The following is a 16,500-nucleotide window of genomic DNA, read 5'->3' on the forward strand; positions in this document are numbered from 1 at the left end:
CAATGCACAGAGCGTGGTTCTGGGGTCGGTTCTGGAGTTTTGTTCACTTTCGGTACTGTTTTGTTCACTTTTGGCACCGTTTGTCCCATTTTGATACAGTTTTGTTTACTTTTGGTACCATTTGTCCCCTTTTGATACAGTTTTGTTCACTTTTGATATAGTTTTGTTCACTTTTGATATAGTTTTGTTCACTTAACACCATTTTGTTTGCTTTTGGTACAGTTTTGTTCACTTTTGGCACCGTTTTGTTCGCTTTCGGTACCGTTCTGTTCCCTTTTAACACCGCTTTGTTACCCCTCACCTCGCCGCTGCCCGCCGCCATCTTGTCCCCGCGGGACCACGCCTGCGCGGGGCGGGGCCGCGCCTGCGCGGACCGGCCGCATCGAGCGTGGGGAAGCCGCGGTGCAATGGCGACCGCGGGCGCTGAGGGGCCGGAGCCGGACTCGGAGGGCGGCGGAGCCGGCGAGGAGCTGGAGCTCACCCCGGCGCAGCTCATCCGCAGCCTGGAGCAGGTCTGTGGGTTAGGGGCCCGGAGCCGTGCGGTTGTGGCCTCGCTGGGGGGCAGCGGCACGTACAGGCCTGTTCCCGGCTTACACTGTGCCCCCCCCGGTGCAGGCCTGGCTGAATGAGAAGTTCGCTCCGGAGCTGCTGGAGAGCAAACCGGAGATCATCGAGTGCGTTGTGGAGCAGCTGGACCATATGGTGGGTTGTGTGGGGACACGGGTGCTGTGTGGGGACACGGGTGCTGTGTGGGGCCCTGAGGTGACGCTCTTTGGGTGCCTTCTCTGGCTTGTCTTGCAGAGGGGGCTCTGAGGTACAGCACAGCCTGGTTTTGTGGGCTCTATGCACAAACCCCATCGTCCTCCGGTCCTTCGTGGCCATTTCAACCATTCCATGGCTCTTTGCCTGTTGTTACAGGAGGCAAACCTGAAACGGGCAAAGGGAGGAGACTTGAAGGTGAGCGTCCATCGGATGGAGATTGAACGGATCCGCTATGTGCTCAGCAGCTACTTGCGGTGTAGGCTGGTGAAGGTAAGGCTTGCTGTGCTGCACAGCGGGCGAGGAACGGTCACTTCAGGAGTCATTTCTACTCCTGCTTCAACAAGGCACTCACTCTGTGTCCTCTGAGGATCACACTGTTGATACCTGTTTAACTGGGAGAAGCCTGCTTCAGTCCTGGCTTTTGTCTCGATATCAGATAGAGAAGTTCTTCCCCCATGTCTTGGAGAAGGAGAAGTCTCGAGCCGAAGGGGAGCCTTCCATTCTGTCACCAGAGGAATTTGCTTTTGCTAAAGAGTGAGTAGGTTTTGGATGCATCTCCCTCCCTTTTGTAGGTTATAGACCTCACTGGTGTGGTGCCCTCGACAGTTCTGGAGCCTGTTTGCAATGGGAATCACAGGTTTTACTGGGAGGTTTCCTTATGGACAAAGAGAGGGAAATAAAGCAACTGTGATAACACTGAGTCAGTGACCAGGGCAAGCCATGGGGTTTGTCTCTGTCCATGCCTGGGACCAGGATATGTCGGTTGTTGGCATTTTGGCTCTCCCTACAGAGTTGTAGCTGATGAAACCACTGAGAGCTCCAACCATTTGTTTCAGATACATGGCAAACATGGAGACCTATCTGAAAAACGTGGGCCTAAAACACATGCCACCTAACCTGCAGAAGGTGTCTCTGCTGAAATCAGGTGAGTGCATCCCGACTGCAGGGTCATCTCATGGCAGCAGGGCTGTGGGGGAAGCTCCCAGCCCTGCAGGGGAACTTGAGCCAATGCTGAGCTTGTCCCTTCAATTCTTTGCCTGCAGTTCCAAAGCCCAACCTGGACTCCTTCGTGTTCCTGCGGGTGCTGGAGCGGCAGGAGAATATCCTGGTCGAGCCGGAGTTTGATGAGCAGAGGTAGGAGGGTGCTTTCCCACTGGCTGTGGTGCAGGTTCCAGTGGAAGAGCTATCCTGAGCACATGCCTGTCCCTGGCAGGGATTACACCATTGACCTGGAGGAGGGCTCCCAGCATCTCATCCGCTACAAGGTCATTGCCCCACTGGTGGCCTCAGGAGCGGTGCAGCTCATCTGAGGGTAAGTGTGAGGCCAGGACTAGGGTGGGCAGTGGGTCTTTGCATCCACATCCCCTTTGGATGTGGCGTGTCTTGTCAGGGCATTGGTGGTGTTGGAAGGGGTACCCTTGACAGCATGCAAATAAAGCAGCAAGGCATCTTCCCCTCTGCTGCTGCTGGTTGCCCCACAGCTCATCAGTCTCCTGATGGCTTGTGACATGCCTGCAGTACACCCAGGCTCCTGAGCGAGGGCAGCCTGTGTCACAGCACTCCTCCAACAAGGCTTTGCTACTGACCCCTTGAGAGTCCCAGGGAAGGGCTGAGTGTCACTGCTGCCTCTCCAGACCCCAGGCTGGTTTGGCAGCAGGTGTGGACAGATTGCATTTATCCTCAGAGGTGAATACAGCCTTTGTAAATAGCAGGGTGCTCTCTTTTAAACCCTCAGCTCTATGTTCAGCCCTGCTCCAGTTTATCACTGTTCTTTAAGTGAGGCTGGACAGGACCGAATGGTGTGGCAACCAGCTGTGTAAACTATGACTTCCCCCATCGGCTTTGATCTTGTCACAGGGTCTGTGCAACCCTGGCTGTTTTGCAACTGGCTGATTGCTCTGAGGTGAACCGGAGGCAGGGTGGAGGGGGGATTCCTCTGAACCAGCCTTGACACATGATGCATTGAGGAAAAAACCACCACATGTTAAGATATTTGCTGGCAGAGCAGATCTTGGTTATTGCAGAAGGAGCAGAAGGGATTGGGAACACAGTAAGGATGGAAACTGCAGCTCAGAGCAAAGGGAACATCATGGGAGGGCCAAGGGTTGGGTGTTTGCACCACTTACCTGCAATGGGAAGGGAAGGTGGAGTTTATCAGCTGGGAGATGCCCATGAGCTTAGGAATTTAGGGTTTTTCCCTTGAAGCATTGTTATGCAGCCGAACAGCATGCCTGTGCTTCCTTGGAAAGGCCCTGCCTTCAGGGAAGGGAGGCTGCATGAGCTCTGCTCTGCCCATGCAGTCCCAGTGTGGATACAGTTGTGTCTGATGTGGCCAGAGAGGAGCTTTTCCCTGGCATTTTGGCAGTAACCAGCCCTTGCCATGCAAGTATCTGATATTTGCCTCCAGAGCAGGCCTGGATTTGGAATTGCTGCCTGGCACTTGTGCTTGTGATGGCATTCCTTGCCCTGAGCTGAGGAGTGAGCACCTCCTGATCAGATTGTGAATGATGCAGTCCCAATCAGAGCAGCATTTGCAGGTTTGTTACAAACCTCTTCTTAACCAGAGCAGCTGGTTCACACTTGGGCTGTTTGTGCTTCTGCTTGAAGTTGCTGGAGCAAGGCGAAAGCAGCTCTTTTCAGCTGGTCACGCAAAGGAAAAGCTCCTCTTGGCCTGTTGCATGCCTGTTCTAGTTGGAGGTGAAGTCAGCTCCTCCTTTGAGGCAGTGTCTTCCCTACATGGTGGCCTGTGAGGAGCAGCCTGGTGCTGCTGTGCCAGGCAGGGGGTGACACTCCATCTCGTTTGCATGTGCGGTTTATAGTGCTCCTAATGAATCCATTTAGGTAAAGAAGATTGTTGTAAGTATAGACGTTAAGAGGAGACTGGGTTTAATCCTGAGGAATCAGTAGGACAGGCCCCGAGGAAGGACTGCAGGTCCTGCCCCTGTCTGCAGCTCTGCAGAGGTGATTGAAGCTCCCAGCCAAAGTCATCACTAATCCCCTGCTGCAGGAGAGCTGTGAGAACAGTGTCTGGTGGCACGGCTGGGGACTTTCCCCTTGGCCCTATTAAGCTTGATTGAACAATTGTCCTCACCACCGGTACCTGCCCCTCTGCTGTGTCTCCTGCAGCCAGTGTGAGTGGAAAGGATGCCTGTGCCCTGCTAGGAGCTGAATCCCAGCTGGATCTGCTGGTTTCTGGGCTGCTCTCAGTACAGCTCCTCCCTGGAGCCCCTTGGCTGGCACATGGCAGTGCCATCACTGCCTGTGCAGGGGTTTGAGGATGGCCTTGAGGCTGGAATCAGTCAGGTTCACAGTGAGATTCTCTTGTGGCATACCTAAGAATGCTGCTCTCTGCTTTTTGTGTCCTTCCACGACTAAAACCAGGACATTTCTGTGCATGGATACTGCCTTAGAGTGTTCCTGTCTGTCCTGGGAGAAACGGAATTGGCTTTGTCAAGGAAGTGATGCTCTTGGCTTGTGCTTTTTAGATGGAGAAGACCTGTCAGTCCATCCACCTTAATCTGTGCCTCTGGGAGAGAAAGTGCAGAGTGAGAGCCACTTTTCCAGCTTCCACAGGGCTCAAATACATCCCCTGTTGTCTGCACCCTCAAGGTGGAGGTGGCTTGGGTTTACTGAGTGATTAGCTCTAAACACAAAGTAGGTGGATGGGGACAGAGGTCGCCAGGAGGGCACTGCTGGTGAGCTGTGATTTCCCTGAGCCGGATCTGCTCTCCTGAGTGCAAGGGACAAGGCAGGGTGAGGGCTCCCATTGCAGGGGGGATCTTTCCTGCCTGTAAGGACTCCCCCAAGTCACTGCAGTGGAGGGACTAAGGGGAAGGTTTACTGCTGGTTGCCTAGCTCTAAGACCCACCAAGGGCCTGTAGGGACAGGACAAGGGGAGCAGCTTTAACCTGCTGGAGATTGAGATCAGTTCTTAGGCAGAAGCTCTTCCATTTGAGGGTGCTGAGGCACTGGTACCGGGTACCCAGAGAAGCTGTGGCTGCCCCATCCCTGGCAGTGTTCAAGGCCAGTTTGGATGGGGCTCGGAGTAACCTGCTCTAGTGGAAGGAAAGACACTTCCAGCCCTGCAGCCCAGCCAGACCAGTGGGTCTGGCTCCTGCTCACCCACAAAGGTCACTGTCCTGCTCCACCCCAGGCCAACAGTGCCACAAGTGCCACACATTCTTCCACAGGGATGCACCCCTTGGCTCTCGCTGCTCTTTGCTTTGGCAGAGCAGGAGGGGTTTTGCCAGCCAAGCACTGGGCTGGAGCTTGCTCCTCCATCCATACTGTGAGGGATGCCTCAGGTTGTGATGGTGATGGGCAGCCACGTGTGAATGCCGAGAAGGAGGTTGTGTCATGAGCTGATGGAAATCTGTGCTGTCAGCAGGAACAATCGGGGCTGCTTAACCTAAATGGCTCTGCAGAGATTAGCCGTGGTGCAGGGCGGGGGTGATCTGATTTAGGTGATAGTCCTTTCTGTCAAGGAGTCACATGTGAGCCGGGCAGTGACCGGGGCCCGGGACAGCGCTGGGAGTGAGGGGCGCTGCGGTGTCTCCTGCCTGCTCCGCTGCCATTGGATTCCGTTGTCAGGGCAGGGATCTGGGGTAAGACTCAACTGAGCCGGACTTGCTTTGGGACGAGCCTGGGCTCGGGGCCCCGGGGAGCAGCCTTTGCACAGGGGGGGGTCTGTAAAACCGGTTCCCGGAGCTTCCTCAGGGCCCTGCCCCGCACCCGGTCCGAGGCCCGCAGCTGGGGCGCTACCGGTAGGGCCGGGGGGGGGTCCCGGTGCCCGTTAAGGGCCATATCCCCGGGGTTCCTCCACCGGGGGGGGCGGGGCCTCCAGGGGGCGGGGCCAAGCTCCCATTGGCTGCCAGGGGTGTGTCTCCGGCGCTGATTGGTCTGTGCGGGCGCGGGGTGTCCTTGCCCGTGGCGCGCCCGGGGCCGCACTGTGCGAGCGGAGCGGGGCGGTGGGAGGCCATGGGCGCAGGGAACGGGGGTTGTGGGGGCCCCGTCTGACCCCATCGTCGCCCCCAGGCTCCTGCCCGCTGAGCGCCCGCAGCCATGCCGGTGGACCTGGCCGTGCGGCTCTGCCTGGGCCACTCGCCCCCCATCCGCAAGCTGCTGAACTCCTACGAGGAGCTGCGGGGCAGCCGCGGGCGAAAACCCCTCCGGTCCTGCCTCAACCAGAAGCCGAGCGTGGAACCTGAGCCTGAGCGGAGGGAGAGCAGCAGGAGCAACAAGGGCCAGAAGAAGAAGAGAGTCGTGTTCGCTGACACAAAGGGGCTCTCGCTGACGGCCGTCCGCTTCTTCTCCAAGATCGAGGAGGATCTGTGTGACCTGCAGCATGCCCTGTCTGACCTCGCCTGCTTCCGACCGTGGCTGCGGGACTCGCAGCCAGAAGTGTGCAGGTACGTGCTGGACTTCCCACAGCCCTCTGCAGACTACCTGGCCTTCCGCAGCCGCCTGCACAGCAACCTTGTCTGCCTGGAGAACTGCCTGATCCAGGACCGTGCCCTGTCTGGGACGGTGAAGGTCAGAAACATTGAGTATGAGAAGAAGGTCATGGTCCGCATCACCTTTGATGGCTGGAAGAGCTTCCGAGACATCTCCTGCCAGTACATACATAGCACGTATGGCTCAGCTGACACAGACATCTTTTCCTTTGAGCTTTCCCTGCCCAAGCCGTCCCTCTCCCGTAGGGCTGCAGAGTTCTGCATCTCCTTCCAGTGTGGACAGAAGACACACTGGGACAACAACCAGGGGAGGAACTACAGGATCTGCCAGGCAGGGGTGATGCGCCCACCTTCTCGTGCTGTCAGGAGTGCGGGCTGGGAGCCCCTTGGTGCCCCTGGGGCAGCTGCCCTGGTCCTGTCCCACCTGCAGAGCTGGCGGCGTGCAGAGACCCAGGCTCCCTACTGGTAGGAGAGCAGAGGGTGCAGGTCCCTTCTGACTGTGACATGGGGGTCTCGGGAGGGGGCAGCTGCCCAAGATGCACTCAGGGGTCTGTCAGCTCTGGGGGTCTGCTGCTCTCCATGGGAGCTCCTTCCTGCTGGCTCCTGTGCCTCCTGCCCGCAGGGGAGCGACGAGGAGCAGCCCTAACCCAAGACTGAGCCCCAGCTGCTGCCCAAGTGCCTTGTGTGGAGCCGCCGGGGCCGTGCCAGCGGCAGCAGCGGGACCAGGGCTCTGCGGGGCTCCGTGCGGGCAGGCCCCGAGCTGCGGGAGCGCCTCCGGTCGTTGGTGCTGTACCGGGGGGTTAATAAAGTGATGGCACTCTCGAGTCCGCCTCTGTTCTCTGCCGTTACCGGTATCCCTACCGGTGCCCCACGCCCCCTGCCGACCCCATGGTGCCAGTGCACCCCTACGGGCGCGGCCCCGCGGGCGGCGCGCTGACGGCAGCGCACGCACGGCAGGCCGGGAGCGCGCACGGCGCAGGGCGGGGGCGGGGCCGGGGCCCGGCGGCGGTTGCGGCAGGTGAGTGCTCCCGGCCCGGTTCGGGCCGTCCGGTCCCGGGGCCGCGTTCCCCTTCCCCGTACACCCGATCCCTGCTCCCTGGGCCCGGTCCCCGTTCGCACCGGGGGTGCCTGGGTAGGGCCCGGCCGCGGACCGTTAACCGGCGCCCGCCTCCGGGAGCGCGGCCTACGCACGGCGCGGAGCCCTGCGGCCGGGCCCGGCCCCCGCTGCCTCCGCTCGGCCCCCGGAGCGGAGCGGGGATCCGGTGGGAGCCCCCCCTGCAGCCGCCGAGGCCGAAGGTCGCCGGGCCGAGCCCCGGCCCCGCCGTGATTCGCTGTGCCCGGGGGCCGTGTCCCGGGCAGTGCCTGGAGCTGTAGCCCGGGGCCAGGCCGCAGGTCCTGCCCGCCCCGGGGCCGTGGCAGCGGGCGGGGCTGCACGCGTGGCTCCGCCGGTGACCCCGGCAGGGATGCAGCGGCCGAGGCCGACCGGTTTGTGAGCACGAGTCCCGGTGCCGACGGGGACAGCGTGGGGACAGTGCGGTGTAATGGGCAGTGACACCGTGATAGCACGGTGTAATGGGCAGGACATGGGGACAGCGCGGTGTAATGGGCAGTGACATGGTGACAATGCGGTGTCATGGGCAGAACACGGTGACAGTGCGGTGTCATGGGCTTGACATGGTGACAGAGCAGTGTAATGGGCCGGACATGGTGACAGTGCAGTGTAATGGGCAGTGACACGGTGACAGCGTGGTGTAATGGGCAGGACATGGTGACAGTGCGGTGTAATGGGCAGTGACACACGTGGCCGCGGAGCTGCCTCTCCCCGGACATGGTTTATGCTGTTCCTCTGAAGCACTGACAGCGTTAGCATTGCTGTAGAGCAGCCCTGAGCCGGCACCTGCAGCACACGGGAGAGCAGGAGGCTGTTCCCAGGCTTTCCTCTGCTCCTGTGTGCTTGTCAGGTCCCTGTTAAACCCCATCCTTAGCGTGATGCTCCGTGGCCTCATTCACCCTGGTGCTGCAGGGCACATCCTCCCCTGGAGGGCTGCAGTGCCGGGTGCCAGAGCACTGACTGGTCCCTGTGCCCTGACAAGTTCCACTTTGGCTCATCATCAGCAGTAATCCTCCCCTTGGGCTAACTTCCTGTTAGTGACCGGGGTGAGATGCGTGTACAGGAGCAGAGGAAGTGATGCCTTCCCAGGAATCTGGGTACCTGGCTCCTCAGTGCCTTTGGATGCCTCTGGAATGAGAGGGGTGATAAGATTCTTGTCATGAGGACGGCTTTTCTGGCGCTCCATTGGCTGTACTGGGACCTGCCTGCAGCACCCTGTGCTCTAGGCGTGGTTGTGCTCACCCTGAGCTGGCAGTATGAAAACACAGCACGAGTGGCACTGGGGCGATATTCCCAAGGCAGTGCCAGTGCCAGGCAGTCTCCAGAGTGCCTGACCTGTGTCTGCTATCCCAGGAGCTGCACTGGGTGATGTGACCAGGTCTGAGTCCCTCTGATCTGCCTGACTTGGGTTTGTGTTTCCTCCACTAGTGCTGCTGGCATGTGAGCGCCTCGTCTGCCAAGAAGCTGCTGTTGGGAAGAGCTTTCCAGGGACTCGGGTGCCAGTCCTGCCTCGGACGACCCTTCGGTGTGAGCTGGTGCCTCTGGAATTAAACTTGTTCCAAGCGTCATGCAGGGACCTGCCCCAGTGCCTGTGTCCTCACGGAAAGAACAAGAATAGCTCCAGATACTGTCCTGCAAGTGCCAACTCCCTCCATTCTCCTCCAATGCCGGCTCAGGGATGGACTCCACCTTGTCCCTGTGAAGAGGCCCTGCATGCCCTCAGCAGCCACACAGGAATCCTGCTGCCGGCTCCTTCCCAAGCTGCCCTCCTGCAGGACTCGCTCCACGGCGCCTTAGGAGGACATCGGCTCCCACACTTGTGTCCCTGCAGTGCCCATGGAACCGGTGTGTGTGTTCCCTGTTGTCTGAGCTCCTCAGCCTGCACTGTCTGAACTCACCAGGCTCCTGGCAGACTCTGTGCTTGCTTCCCCATCTTCCCTCCCTGCTCTGGTTGAGTTCCTTCTCTCACAGAGCCCCCAGAGGATGTGAACATTGGAATGGGGTCTGGGAGCCGGCTGCGGACTCAGTGTGCGTGTGAGACTGTTGCTGCCTAACAGGGGGACTGGGTGAGCGCTGCGGGCAGCCCGTGTGTCTGGCTGCAGGGCACCAGCCTTGCCTGGGCCCTTCACCATGTTCCTCCTGCTCCCCTTTGACAGCCTGGTTGTTAACCTCTTGGGGATATCCATAACTGTCCTCTTCACCCTGCTCCTGGTGTTCATCATTGTGCCAGCCATTTTTGGGGTCTCCTTTGGCATCCGCAAGGTTTACATGAAAACGTTGTTAAAGATCTTTCAGGTGAGTCCCATTTGCAGCATTTGCTGTGCTTTGTAGGGTCTGGCATGCGAGGGGGGGAGGCTTTTACACCTCACTGAGGTTGCTTGTTGGTGATGGGCTGGTGCCACGTGAGCCATTTGGGTCATATGAGCCCAGTGCAATTTCTAAACCACTACTCATGGGTCTGTGTTTCCCTGTAATTAATCCATAAGCCTTCAAGTAAAGTGGCAGGAGTGTGGCCCATAAGCATGCAGTAGCACGGTAGGGTGCTGAGAGGAGTGTGCTTTGATGGGTTAATGTCCCAGGCAAGGCAGTTCTGTGTGGAAAGAAGCCAGAAGGGTGTAGGATGTGATGGGGAGGGACAAGGCTCCATCCAGGGCATGTTTGGATGAAGCAGAAGCAGGAGGCAGAGCAGGACTTGCTGCACTGCAATCCCTGAGTGGTCTGTGGGCAGAACCCAGAGCTCTCAGCATCCTTCTGCTCATGTCTGTGACCCTGTAGACCCTACATTTTGTCTGTAGACAAAATCCCAAGTGGAATGTTCCAGCCTGGGCTCGTGCTGTCCCTTGCCTGCCTTTGGCAAGCTGATTTCATGGCCTGTGTCCCAGTCAACACTCCTCCATGGAACAAGCTCCTGATGAGGCCAGAAGTTTGGCCAAACTCCTGGTACATAAATCCTGCACCAGCCTGGCAGCTCAGGCTAAAGGAAAAGGGATGTCCTGTGCTTCATAGGGAGGTTTTAGGCTCTTAAATGTGTCCTTCAATCCTTCAGGAAGGATTTGTGGTACAGCTGCTGCCCCAGGGGTGTCTGTACTGGGAAGGCAGCCCTGGAGCTTGCAGGGTTCAGCTCTTTAAGCTCTGAGTCCTCCCAATAGCCTGAGGTCTGAATGGGAGGACCTTGGGCTTGACAAAGTGCTTTGCTAACACAGACGCCTCAAGTCCTGACTTTAAATGTAGCGACTGAGCTGGGAGCTAAGCTTTAACAATGGCTCCTCTGGGGTGTAATGACAGGACAAGGGGTGATGGTTTCACACTGAAACAGAGCAGGGTCAGGCTGGAGACAAGGCAGGAGCTGAGGCGCTGGCACAGGGAGCTCAGCAGAGCTGTGGCTGCCCCATCCCTGGCAGTGCTCAAGTCTGCCCTGCTCCTCTTTGACTTCTGGGCTGGCTGCATCCAGATGAGCTCCTGCACCCCTGCAGTTCCTCTAACCCTAACCCTAACCCTAACCCTGGCGTGGGCTGAGAGCAGGATGCCAGGTAGCCTGGAGCCAGGGGTGTGTTGTACACACGTCCTCCTTTAGGAGCTTGTTCTCCTCTCCTTTCTAATGCCAAGCAGAGTGTGAAGCTGAGAAGGTGACTTGGAGGGCAGGCAGGAAAACTGGCCAGAAATGCAGCCTGCACGTTTTGTGGTGCCCTTGAGGGCTGAGGGAGTTTCCTATGGATAAGGGGATTAATCACATAAGGGGCACGGGATTTGGCAGCGAGCTGTCTGTGTCCTGACTGCTGAGCTGAGGAACAGCAGCAGCTGGTGCCTGAATCAGGATGGAAGGATCCCGTCTTGTCATCAGCCTGAAAACAGCCTCTGCTTTGAGCTTGGAAGGAATGAGGGCTGAAAGCACCACTTGCATGCTCAGCTGCTTTAGCCCCGTCTTCTCCCCTTACCCATGGTCTTCCTGGAAGTTGAGTGTAAAACCAGGTTAGCAGGAGTTGGAGCTACAGGCCTGCTGAATCTTGCTTGTTGTGTGTCTCTTGCAGTGGGCAACACTGAGAATAGAGCGTGGTGCCAAGGAGAAGAACCATCCGTTATACAAGCCCTATGTCAATGGTAAGATCCTGCTCTGCGTGGCTACACATGGAGTAAATGTGGGGTCTCTGAGCTGAGAAGCCTTTTCCATGTGGATGGCTTGGAGGGAGCTATGGAGAGGTCCATTTCTTGAGGAAGGGGTGGGAAGCAAACAGGGAATGCTCAATAGTCTGATGGTTGGGAGGGCTGGAGGAGGAAGGGAACCTATGGAGGGTCTTTGAGCACTGTTCAGAGCTGCTTGTCTTGCAGGTATCATTGCCAAGGAGCCAACATCACTGGAAGAGGAGATCAAGGAGCTCCGCCGGAGCGGCAGCGGCAAATCCCTGGATACCCCCGAGTTTGAGCTCTCAGATATCTTCTATTTCTGCCGCAAAGGCATCGAGACCATCATGGATGATGAAGTGACCAAAAGGTTCTCAGCTGAAGAGCTGGAATCCTGGAATCTACTCAGCAGGACCAACTACAACTTCCAGTACATCAGCCTGCGCCTCACTGTGCTCTGGGGTCTGGGTGTGCTGATCCGTTACTGCTTCCTTCTGCCCCTCAGGTGAGTGGTGCTGCAGGGATGGGGCTGGAGGCTGGTCCCCAAGTGCACGTGGTCCCCAAGCCCCATGGACCCTGTTCAACATGAGCAGGAGAGACAGGCTACTTGATGAGCAGCACCTATGGCCTTGTACTAGTGTGTAGCTTCCCTCTTTCTGCAGGATAGCCCTGGCGTTCACTGGCATCAGCTTGTTGGTGACTGGTACTACAGTGGTGGGATATTTGCCAAATGGAAGGTGAGTTCATCTCAGAGGGAGGAGGGGACGGGATCCATAATCCTGGATGAGATGTGTTTCTATGGGAGAGATGTGAAGGCTCGGCTGGATGCTGTGGCCTGGGGCTGGATGGTGCTGTTACATTGGGGGTTGCAGGACAGGGGGTGATGGTCGCTGTCCTCAATGCAGGTGTAAAGAGTTCCTGAGCAAGCACGTCCACCTGATGTGTTACCGGATCTGTGTGCGTGCCCTCACAGCCATCATCACCTACCATGACCGGTAAGGAGGCCCTGGCTGCTGCAGGCTCCTTCCTAGCCCCATGCCAGGCCTTACACTTCCTTCCTGCCTCCTCACCTGTGCCTTTGGTTTGCATGCAGAGAAAACAGACCCCGAAACGGAGGCATCTGCGTGGCCAATCACACCTCTCCCATCGACGTGATCATCCTGGCCAGTGATGGCTACTATGCCATGGTAAGCTCTGCTCCCCAGCCCTGCCTGCACTGAGAGCACCAAGCACATGGCATGGGACAAGGAGTAGGCAGCAAGAGGCTTTGGAGCATTGCAGGGTGCTCTCAGCCCCTGTGCACAGGACTCAAAGCACCAGGCTTTGCTTTGCAAGTAGAGCTCTGGGCTTTGCTATCCATGGAAGAGCAAAGCACTTCCCAGTTGGATCCCCTGCAGTGTGGGAAGCACTGGGGCTTGCTACATCTGGCTTTCCTTCCATCAGAGCCTGGGACTTCTCCCTTCAGCCTTTCCAGGGCAGGGGTAGAAGGATGGACCTCAGCTTGTCTGTGAAGCTGAGGAGCTGCCTTGGCTTTCGTGTGTGCTTTCATGTAACCTGTGTCTTCTTGCCCTGTTCAGGTGGGTCAGATCCATGGGGGGCTCATGGGGGTGATACAGAGAGCCATGGTCAAGGCCTGTCCCCACGTCTGGTTTGAGCGCTCCGAGGTCAAAGACCGTCACCTCGTGGCAAAAAGGTGGGAGAGCTGCACACTGGGGGGGTCTGAGGGATGGAAAAGGGGGGGCAGCCCCTGCCTCTCCTCCTGGGTGCTGGGACACTGTGTTGCTGCCCCACAGACTCCAGGATAAGGCCTATGCTGTGCAGTGGCTTTGTGCCCTGTGCTAATAGGTGCCACTCTTCTGTTTAGGCTCACAGAGCACGTCCAGGACAAGAGCAAGCTGCCCATCCTTATCTTCCCAGAAGGTGAGTTGTGGAGCAAGGATGGAGAGGGCCATCACCATCCCTGTTCCTTCCCTTCTCATGCAGCCAAGGGCCTTGGGACCCTTCACTGAGGCAAAGGGGGCATTTAGAGCTGACTGAGCCCAGAATGTGAGGTCAGATACTCGATGTCCCTGTGACATCCATGCACAGAGAGAGCAGGGTTTGGAGGCTGAGGGGGTGGTTCCTGGGTGCCTGTGCATATATAGCTTAGACTTGTGAACTGCTTTACCTCTTCCAGGGACCTGCATCAACAACACATCTGTGATGATGTTCAAAAAGGGGAGCTTTGAGATCGGAGCCACGGTTTACCCTGTAGCCATCAAGGTAAATGTCCTTACACCCAAGCTGTGGCTCAACAGCCTGGTCCAGGGCGATGGGGAAGTCGAGGCCTCAAGGAGGGCTTAGAGGGAACTTGGAGCCTCAGGAGGGTGCCAGCCTCTCAGGAGCTCTTCTGCCTTCTGCAGTATGACCCACAGTTTGGAGATGCCTTTTGGAACAGCAGCAAGTATGGCATGGTGACCTACCTCCTGAGGATGATGACCAGCTGGGCCATCGTCTGCAGCGTCTGGTACTTGCCTCCAATGACCAGGCAGGTAAGTGTGGTGACGCTGGGCTCCCTCATCTGCTGCCTCTTTCTTTGCTCCTGCTGAACCACTCTTCTTCTCCACAGCCTGAAGAGGATGCTGTGCAGTTTGCCAACCGAGTGAAGTCAGCCATTGCCAGGCAGGGAGGCCTTGTGGACCTGCTCTGGTGAGTCCAGGAAGGAGTTTCTGGTGCTGGGGTTCCTTGATCCTGCACCTTGGTATGTGCTTGTGGGCTGCAGAGCTAAGTTTGTCTTGCATTGGGCAGAGTAGGCCCTGGCAATGGGGGGTACAGCATAGCTGCTCCGAGCAGCCCCGGCTGAGGTTTCCTCTCATGGTGTGACTCTTCCCTAGGGATGGAGGCCTGAAGAGGGAGAAGGTGAAGGACACGTTCAAGGAGGAGCAGCAGAAGCTCTACAGCAAAATGATTGTAGGGAACCACGAGGACCGGAGCCGCTCCTGAGCCCTCCCCTCCAGCGCTGCTCCTGGGCCTGGCCCGAGCCCTTTGCCTGCAGCACGAGCCAGGGCTCGACTGAAGCAGCTCCGGATCTTTGGACTTTGGCTGCTTAGACTTGCTCCTGCATCCTCTGGCTGTTGTTCCCCAGAGGCACCATTATTGATGCCTGGAGCCCCGGGGCCCTGGGCGGCTCGTGGCAAAGATGCCTTCTTGTTACTGGTACAGTGAAGCCCCTTGAGGGGGCCAGTATTAAATGAAACACTTCTGGTGTCGTCCGCTTCCATGTGGTATGTGCAGGGCCCCAGGAGCTCTGCTGTTGATGTGCACGAGTGTCAATCACTGCACTGGAATCAGCTGCCTTGATAACCATGGGCTCTGCGTGAGCCTGTGCCTCTCATGCCTGCAGCAGAAGCTCCTTAGGAGCAGGATGTGGCCTCTGAGGCCATTTCCAGCTTAACTTCCAGAAGGAGAAACCTTTTCCTTTCTTTTTCCCTTTGGCCACCTCCTGCCATAGCCTGGCCCAGGCCTTTGCTGCTCCAGCATCCGAGTAACAGCCTCTTTGCTGGGGTTCCTCAAGTGGTGGAGCAAGAGCCCCCTTCCCAATGCTTCCTGAGGGACATGGTGGGGTCTGATCTTGTTAAGCCACCAACATGCACAGACATCATCTCAGCTTGTTGCAAGGAAACTGAAGTCTTGTGCTGGAGGTGGGACCCCTTGCGTATATTACTCAGTAAAACAGCTCACATTTGAGCATCCATCCCATGGACTACCTGATTTTCCTTATGTTTCCTTTTGTTATGTTGCATCTGTTAACATTGGGGAGATACTTCTATACTGAACTGGTTCACTTTTGCTTCTTGCAGTGCTCAAAGTATGGTTCTTTAGGTAACTACACAGAGGGATGCATTACCTGCACGAATGTGCCATTCAGTTTTCCTTTCCACCTAAGACACCAAACCCAGAGCAGTAAAACCAAGCAGGAGATGATAGAATCATAGAACCAGAATGGTTTGGGTTGGAAAGGACCTTAAGATCATCCAGTTCCAGCCCCCTGCCATGAGCAGGTACGCCTCACACTACACCATGGTAACACCAATGGGTTGAAGTGTGCTGCTGATGTTCCCGTACTCATTGCTGACACTCTCAGTTGCCTCATCAGTTTATTGTGGCATTAGGGGCCTGTTACCAGGTTTTAGGTTCACTTTGGTTTTACCCAGCTCCCACCACCAGCTCAGCCCCCTCCATCCATAGCTGTTACCAGCTGAGGCTGTTGTGCAGCCCTTGGCTCGTTGTCAGCTGGGTTTTTGACCATCACCGTTCACCTGCATAAGGAACACTGGGTGTAGTGTTATGGATGTTAACCTGGAGTGTGTGTTGCCTGCAGACTTACCTGTACCCTTCCACCACACGTTATAGGAGCTCTCTGTGCTGCTCCAGTTCCTTCTTGAGCCCTATGCTTGCCCAAAGAGCTACCACTGCCCTCCACAGTAGGCCTGTACTGTACATCACAGGGGCAATGATCCAGCCCTGCCTTAGCTTTGCTGCACTCACCCCCCTGCTCCCCCTTTGCTGGGGGTCCTGCAGCAGCCCCAAGTGCTCCTTGCCACAGATCCATGGGGATGTACCAGAGCATCTCCAGCATTGGACCATCCCCATCAGCCGCGCAGGGAGCCAGGTTCGGAGCCCCGCATCCATCCATCCTGGCTCGCGCCCCCCCCAGCACCCCCAGTCAATAACGTCTCTCTCCGATGAGAAAGTTAATAAATTTAGCTCTAGATTAAAAGTATCGATCATTTCATTTGTAAGCAATAAATAACCGGGGGGGGGGGGCACGGGGCGGCCCACGGGGTAGGGGCTGCCGGCTCCGGCTGCAGCAGCCATGCACCCACTGGGGCCGGGAGCCTTCATATGCATTCTGCCCGGCTGCTGGCATTGATTTGCTATTAGTCTCCACACACCACCCAGTAGCACATCATTCCCGCAGCCGCTATTAATGGCCTTTTGATAAATAATCACTTGTAAGTCAATAAATTTTTATTAAACAGTGTGGTGCTTTGATTTATGGAAATCCGACGGGGT

General features: G+C 57.1%; 3 protein-coding genes across 3 annotated transcripts; all 3 read left to right on the forward strand.

Moving 5' to 3' along the window:
- Nucleotides 1–17: 17 nt before the first annotated feature.
- Nucleotides 18–5,934, forward strand: GINS4 (GINS complex subunit 4). The gene is made up of 8 exons (XM_034070399.1): nucleotides 18–512; nucleotides 616–702; nucleotides 919–1,032; nucleotides 1,199–1,296; nucleotides 1,599–1,687; nucleotides 1,806–1,896; nucleotides 1,976–2,074; nucleotides 5,797–5,934. Exons 1-7 carry the CDS (start codon nucleotides 408–410, stop codon nucleotides 2,070–2,072), a joined length of 681 nt encoding a protein of 226 aa, XP_033926290.1. The 5' UTR covers nucleotides 18–407; the 3' UTR covers nucleotides 2,073–2,074; nucleotides 5,797–5,934.
- Nucleotides 2,176–7,039, forward strand: LOC101881725 (protein phosphatase 1 regulatory subunit 3C-B-like). The gene is made up of 2 exons (XM_034070398.1): nucleotides 2,176–5,366; nucleotides 5,797–7,039. The coding sequence occupies exon 2, from the start codon at nucleotides 5,824–5,826 to the stop codon at nucleotides 6,682–6,684; it is 861 nt and encodes a 286-aa protein (XP_033926289.1). The 5' UTR covers nucleotides 2,176–5,366; nucleotides 5,797–5,823; the 3' UTR covers nucleotides 6,685–7,039.
- A 2,153-nt stretch (nucleotides 7,040–9,192) lies between these two features.
- GPAT4 (glycerol-3-phosphate acyltransferase 4) lies at nucleotides 9,193–15,178 on the forward strand. The gene is made up of 12 exons (XM_005140630.3): nucleotides 9,193–9,621; nucleotides 11,355–11,424; nucleotides 11,653–11,950; nucleotides 12,108–12,182; nucleotides 12,351–12,440; nucleotides 12,539–12,632; nucleotides 13,023–13,138; nucleotides 13,310–13,365; nucleotides 13,622–13,707; nucleotides 13,848–13,976; nucleotides 14,054–14,133; nucleotides 14,319–15,178. Exons 1-12 carry the CDS (start codon nucleotides 9,457–9,459, stop codon nucleotides 14,425–14,427), a joined length of 1,368 nt encoding a protein of 455 aa, XP_005140687.1. The 5' UTR covers nucleotides 9,193–9,456; the 3' UTR covers nucleotides 14,428–15,178.
- The last annotated feature ends 1,322 nt before the right edge of the window (nucleotides 15,179–16,500 follow it).

The sequence above is a fragment of the Melopsittacus undulatus genome, chromosome 18 (genome assembly GCF_012275295.1).
Source record: "Melopsittacus undulatus isolate bMelUnd1 chromosome 18, bMelUnd1.mat.Z, whole genome shotgun sequence".
NCBI lineage: Eukaryota > Metazoa > Chordata > Aves > Psittaciformes > Psittaculidae > Melopsittacus > Melopsittacus undulatus.